Consider the following 7053-nt stretch of genomic DNA (forward strand, 5'->3'; position numbering starts at 1 on the left):
AAATAGGATTCAAGCAATTAAAATCAGATCTAAAACTCTAAACTCTTTTGTAAAATAAATTAGTTCTCACTGCAAATATTATCTAAATTTAAAACCAGAAAATCCAAATCTCTTTGTAAAATTCTAGGTTAAAAATCAGCTTTAAAAACAGGTTTAGATTTTTCACAAAATCACTAAATCAAATCTCTTTGCAGAGAGTAATTTTGCTCATCAAAAGGTTTAATCAGGAAAATTAATTATACTCTCATATCAATTTATTTTCCTAAGTATTAATTCTAGGTGATCAATCAAGAATTAATATGAAGAACAATCTAAGATGAAGATCACAGAAGAATAAGAATCCTAATAAATCAGCAGATCTAATAGATCATAAAAACCCTATGAAAACCCTGAACCTAACTAGATATCTACTAAGACATGATTATTGAAACAAAAACCATGAATAAAACAGATATCATATAATAAACCAAAAGAGAAAACAAAGAGTTTAGAAAGCTTCTTTCAACAGGGTATTGGCTTGTCTCTCTCAAAAAGCTCTTAAGGTCTCTCTCTCTAAAGGTGGCAGAAAAATTTCTAGAAAACTTAGGTCTAAACAATGACCATAAAAATCCTATAAATACTCTAAAACACGTCTTGGGCTTAATTGCAAATAAAGGAAACTTGGGCAAATTTTGTAAATCTTCTAAAGCTTGTGGAGAAAACTTACGATTCGGCTTTTAGGTTTTGCATCGATCGATGCTTTGGGTTGCATCGGTCGATGCATACTCTTGAACTCGACTCCCACGTTCGTTGATCAGCCTTAATGCTTTGAATATGCTCCAAATCATCATTTTTAGCTCCTTTGTGTTCCATCCGTGCCAATGAGTACCTAAACCTATAAAGACTCAAAAATAACCTAGAAAACAAATCAAAAGACTCAAAAACGCACACTTATACCATGGTTAAAAACCACAAAAACCATGATATATCAATTATCATTTAGTAGCAAAGTCGTCGCTGCATGTGGGCAAAAAACGTTGAGAATGTGGAAGCTAGATGTACTCAACTTTTGGGACTCCTATGAAAACGGTCGCAAAAGAGTCGCATCATGTCGGCAAAAAAGGTGCAAAAGTGTGTTAGGTGTACTGAAATTTTGTGACTCTTTCTATAATAGTCGCAAAAGAGTCGCAAAATTTCTCTTATATATATGCCACCACTTCTTCCTTCATTTACATCGATTCCAAAGAGACAAAAAACGTAAGAAAGAAATGAAAAAAAAACGAGAGGAAAAAAAAAGAAAAAAAAACAAGAGAGAAAGAAAAAAAAATATTGTGGAACAATCCATCAAGAGCATGGATGTACAATCGGATCGATCCATTCACTAATCATATCTCATTGGATTATTCGGCGGGTGTGGAAGAGTTCATCGATTTTGCCAGTAGCCATGCACAAAATAGCAGAGGTAGGTTTTACTGCCCTTGTGTAGTATGTCACAATTCGAAGTCATTGAAAGCTGCCTCAGTTTCGAATCATGTGCTAAGTAGGGGGTTTATGCCTAACTATTATGTATGGTATGAACATGGTGAAGATTATGATGTTGTTGGGGAAGGAACTAGTAGTCATTATGCTAATAATACAGATTATGCTAGTGCTAGTGAACCAATAGGATTTGATGGGGAGAATGTATATGTTGGGATGGTGAATGATGCATTTCATGGTTGTGAACATGAAAGTGGAAATGATCATGTTCATGAAAAACCCACCCAAGAAGCAAAACGGTTTTATGATATGTTAGCTGGTGTAAACACTCCACTGTATGATGGATGTCGGGAAGGGCAGTCGCAGTTATCGTTGGCAGCTCGGTTCACGAACAATAAGGTTAACAACAATTTGTCAGAAAATTGTATGAATTCATGGACAAGATTGTTTACGAAGTATTTACCAGAGGGTAATCAGGCAACCGGTTCATACTATCAGACGGAGACTTTGATGCGAAAGCTAGGATTATCGTCTCATGCATATGATGTATGTATAGATAATTGTATGCTCTTTTGGAAAGATGATGAGAAGTTGGAGCATTGCAAGTTCTGCAGAAAACCAAGGTATAAGGCTAGTGAAGGAAGAACAAGAATACCGTTCAGTAAGATGTGGTATTTACCGATTGCAGAAAGGCTGAAGAGAATGTACTGCAGCTTATATGAGATGGTAAGCTGAGTATAGCTCTGAGGAGGGATTAATATGTCATCCTTCAGATGCGGCTGAGTGGAAGAATTTTCAGTAGTTGCATCCCTCATTTGCAGTAGAACCACGTAATGTTTATCTTGGATTATGTACAGATGGTTTCCATCCTTTTGGGATGTCAAAACACCATTCGTTATGGCCAGTGATATTGACTCCATACAACTTGCCTCTTAGGATGTGCATGAACACAGAGTATTTGTTTCTGACGATTTTGAATTCAGGACCGAATCATCCATGAGCTAGTCTTGACATTTTTCTCCAACCATTAATCGATGAATTAACAGAGTTATGGTATAATGGAGTGGAGGCATATGATTTGTCCTTAGATAAAAATTTCAACCTTAAGGCTGTCCTTTTGTGGACTTTCAGCGATTTCCCAGCATATTGCATGTTGTCAGGATGGACAGCACACGAAATATTAGCTTGCCCAATTTGTATGGACGATACAAATGCATTTCAATTGCCATCTGGTAGGAAGACATGTTGGTTTGATTGCCACATGAGATTTCTTCCTGCTAATCATCCAATGCGAAAGGATAAAAAACACTTTCTGAAAGGTAATCACACATTGAACGACTATCCACCGCAATATTTGACGGGTGAACAGGTCTTACATGAGCATATAAGAAATGTTGAGCCGCCAAAGACGTCTCACTGCGGAGGAAATGGGCATGAAAATAAAGTGGATGGCTATGGAAGTTGGCATAATTGGCACAACGAAAGCATCTTGTGGAAGCTCCCTTATTGGACCGATCTTAACTTATGACACAATCATGATGTGATGCATATTGAGAAGAATATTCTCGATAATCTCATTTACACTGTTATGAATGTGAAAGACAAATCAAAAGACAATGTGAGGTCCCGCTTGGATGTTGCAAGATTTTGTGATCGAAGTCAATTACATGTTGATGCTGGTGGGAGAGCTCATTTCCTATTTGGAGATGGAGTGCGAAAGGAAAAAAAAGCCTACTTCAATGGGTCAAAGAAGATGTTAAATTTCCAGATGGGTATGTAGCTGCTTTAGCTAGTTGTGCAGACACCAAGGCTGGGAAGTTTTCAGGAATGAAAAGTCACGATTGCCATGTCTTTATGGAACGATTGCTTCCATTTGTGTTTGCAGAGTTGTTACCACGTGACATGTCAAATTAATTAATAATTTCATTTATATATTGTAGGGATCGGATCATTTTTCCGTGACTTAAGTAGTCGATCATTGGAGCTAAGTCACGTCCAAGTCCTGAAAGCGAATATTGTGATGATTTTGTGCAATTCGGAGAAAATATTCCCACTTTCGTTCTTTGATGTCATGGAGCACCTCCCTGTACACCTACCATATGAAGCCTGACTTGGTGGTCCAGTCCAATATAGGTGGATGTATCCCTTCGAAAGTTTTTTTAAATGCTTGAAAGAGAAGGCAAGAAACAAAAGATATCCAGCGGGATCAATCGTTCAATAATATATTAATGATGCGATATCTTACTTCTCTGAACACTACTTTGCTTCAAACATTTCTACAGCTAGTAGAAGGAGGTATTTCATACGTACAGTATAATATATAATGGTCTTTTAAATTAACATGAAAAGCTAATTAATGTTTTAAATATTTTTCAGGTCATTGCGATATGATGCGGGTGAAGTTCCTGTATATCTAGTACTCGTACCGGATATATTCACTCAAGTCGGTCGTCCTAGTGGCCAAATTACAGAGTTTTGGCTGTCTGAGAAAGATCAAAAATGCGCACATGCATATGTATTGCAGAATTGTGATTACTTTCGTCCCCTAGAGAGGTATATGTTTAGATTTATTTTTATAACGATTTCTCTTCAATATATTTATGGATTAATTGTCTTCTATATGTTGGGAAAAACAGTGTGTTGGACGCTCAAATTCGATATGAATAACCAGAACTCATTGATGATGAAGCCACATCGAAAAGAGATGAAGATTATAGTGATTGGGTTCGCCAATATGTAAGTATATGTAAATAAAATAATATAGAAATTTTTTTTACTGAATGGGTTCACTTCCGGCAATTTATATTTTTTTCCTTATGTGGGTGTCTACAATGAAACGTGTTCAAAGTTTTCCTCCATGGGTTCATGAATTGGTTGAAGGTCCAGAAAACGAAGTCAAGTCGTGGCCCATGTATTTTACCAGAGGTTACATGTTTCACACGCGGGAACACGGGCAGACCAAAAAGACAATGAATTATGGGGTATGTGTCCCAGGGGAAAAATTATTCTGAAGCATCTATGGAGGATGATTTTTTTGGGACCGTTGAAAACATAATCGAGCTCGAGTATCTTAGCATAATTAACCTAAAGATCACACTTTTCTACTGTGACTGTTTTGACCCAACGGTTGGCAAAGGTATCCGCATGACAAACAGAGGCATCGTAGACGTGCTTTCATCAAGAAAATACCAAAATTACGAACCATTTATTTTAGGTTAAGTTTCTTTTCACTAAATATTTAATTTGCCTACATATGTATATATTATTAAATATATATTAATATAATATGTTCTGTTTCTTTATATAGGTTCTCAGGCTGATCTAGTGTGTTATCTGTCATATTCATACACTAAACGACCTCGCAAATCGTGGCTTACAGAGTGCAAAGTCAATCCGAGGAATGTTGTTCAAGGGAAGGATAACGAAAATGACTTGGTTATATTGCAACAAACTATTATTGAGGCAACTCTGACTTTGGTTGAAGAAATCATCATTGAGAGTTTAGTCGACGAGAGTCATCAAGATGAACCAATCGATTTTGAGATAGAAGATGCTAAAGGAGAAGGCGAATTTCAATGTAACTTGTCATCATCTTATGATGAAGATGAAGATGAGGAACTTGCATATGAAGATTAAATGTGCATGTGGTTTGTAATACATTGTCTCTATCTGTCATGTAAAATAAAATAAACTTTTTAGTTTGAAATTTATATAAGTTATCGTAACCCTTAATTGAATGATTATTCTGGCAATTTGGTACTGTAGTTTCCCTCAAAATCAAAGGCCTCGAGTTCGATTCCCAAGCAAGATTAATATCCTTCATTAATAACATAGTCACAAAACAGTCGCACATTTGCGACCGTGTACAGACTACATAATTTTGCTACGACATAGCGACTACTTTGAAACCACTTGTGCGACCACCTGTGCAACAATATTGCGACGATATAGCGAATAACACCTGAATGAGCGACTAATTTGCCAATGTTTTTTATTATTCTTTTATTGGGGAAGTGTCTTGAAATTCTGTGACTTATTTGCTACGTTTTAGCCACTATTTTGCAACCATGTTTGCGACTATAAAGCGAGTAACACCTGAATTACCGACTACTCTGCAACCTTATTGCTACTCTCGATATTTTTGTATTTCAAATTTCATATTTTAGATGTATTTTCATCCTTAGTTATACATTTATACTTGTATTTGATTGAATTTAGTCACTAAAACTTTGTAAAGGTCTTAAATTTCAATGTTTAAAATACAAACATGCATATGTACCAAACCTATCTTAACTAATACATGTTACCCATGCGGAAGAATGTGTAGGACTTAAGGAAAATGTAAATCTTGTGTTTTAAATGGAGATCTTTACTAACTCTTCCTATTGTATATACTATTTACTCCTACTATGAGTGATTTATGTCCCAAATCAGCTCATATTGTGTGAAACTCAAACTTTTGGGCTGCGACTAATACCATACCGTCACATAAGAGTAACAGTCAACGACTAATTTGCCAATGTTTTTTATTATTCTTTTATTGGGGAAGTGTCTTGAAATTCTGTGACTTATTTGCTACGTTTTAGCCACTATTTTGCAACCATGTTTGCAACGATAAAGCGACTAACACCAAAATTACCGACTACTCTGCGACCTTATTGCTACTCTCGATATTTTTGTATTTCAAATTTCATATTTTAGAGATATTTTCATCCTTAGTTATAGATTTATACTTGTATTTGATTGAATTTAGTAGCTAAAACTTTCTAAAGGTCTTAAATTTCAATGTTTACAATACAAACATGCATATGTACCAAACCTATCTTAACTAATACATGTTACCCATGTAGAAGAATGTGTAGGACTTAAGAAAAATGTAAATCTTGTGTTTTAAATGGAGATCTTTACTAACTCTTCCTATTGTATATACTATTTACTCCTACTATGAGTGATTTATGTCCCAAATCAGCTCATATTGTGTGAAAATCAAACTTTTGGGCTGCGACTAATACCATACCGTCACAAAAGAGTAACAGTTAGCGACTAATTTGCCAATGTTTTTTATTATTCTTTTATTGGGGAAGTGTCTTGAAATTCTGTGACTTATTTGCTATGTTTTAGCCACTATTTTGCAACCATGTTTGCGACGATAAAGCGACTAACACCTGAATTACCGACTACTCTGCGACCTTATTGCTACTCTCGATATTTTTGTATTTCAAATTTCATATTTTAGAGATATTTTCATCCTTAGTTATAGATTTATACTTGTATTTGATTGAATTTAGTAGCTAAAACTTTCTAAAGGTCTTAAATTTCAATGTTTACAATACAAACATGCATATGTACCAAACCTATCTTAACTAATACATGTTACCCATGTAGAAGAATGTGTAGGACTTAAGAAAAATGTAAATCTTGTGTTTTAAATGGAGATCTTTACTAACTCTTCCTATTGTATATACTATTTACTCCTACTATGAGTGATTTATGTCCCAAATCAGCTCATATTGTGTGAAAATCAAACTTTTGGGCTGCGACTAATACCATACCGTCACAAAAGAGTAACAGTTAGCGACTAATTTGCCAATGTTT

General features: G+C 35.2%; 1 protein-coding gene across 1 annotated transcript; it reads left to right on the top strand.

Annotated features, from left to right (window-relative positions):
* Nucleotides 1–1335: 1335 nt before the first annotated feature.
* Nucleotides 1336–2986, top strand: LOC104704511 (uncharacterized). The gene is made up of 2 exons (XM_010420586.2): nucleotides 1336–2162; nucleotides 2590–2986. Exons 1-2 carry the CDS (start codon nucleotides 1336–1338, stop codon nucleotides 2984–2986), a joined length of 1224 nt encoding a protein of 407 aa, XP_010418888.2.
* Nucleotides 2987–7053: the final 4067 nt, after the last annotated feature.

Source organism: Camelina sativa, chromosome 7, assembly GCF_030686135.1.
Source record: "Camelina sativa cultivar CO46 ecotype springtype chromosome 7, ASM3068613v1".
Lineage (NCBI taxonomy): Eukaryota > Viridiplantae > Streptophyta > Magnoliopsida > Brassicales > Brassicaceae > Camelina > Camelina sativa.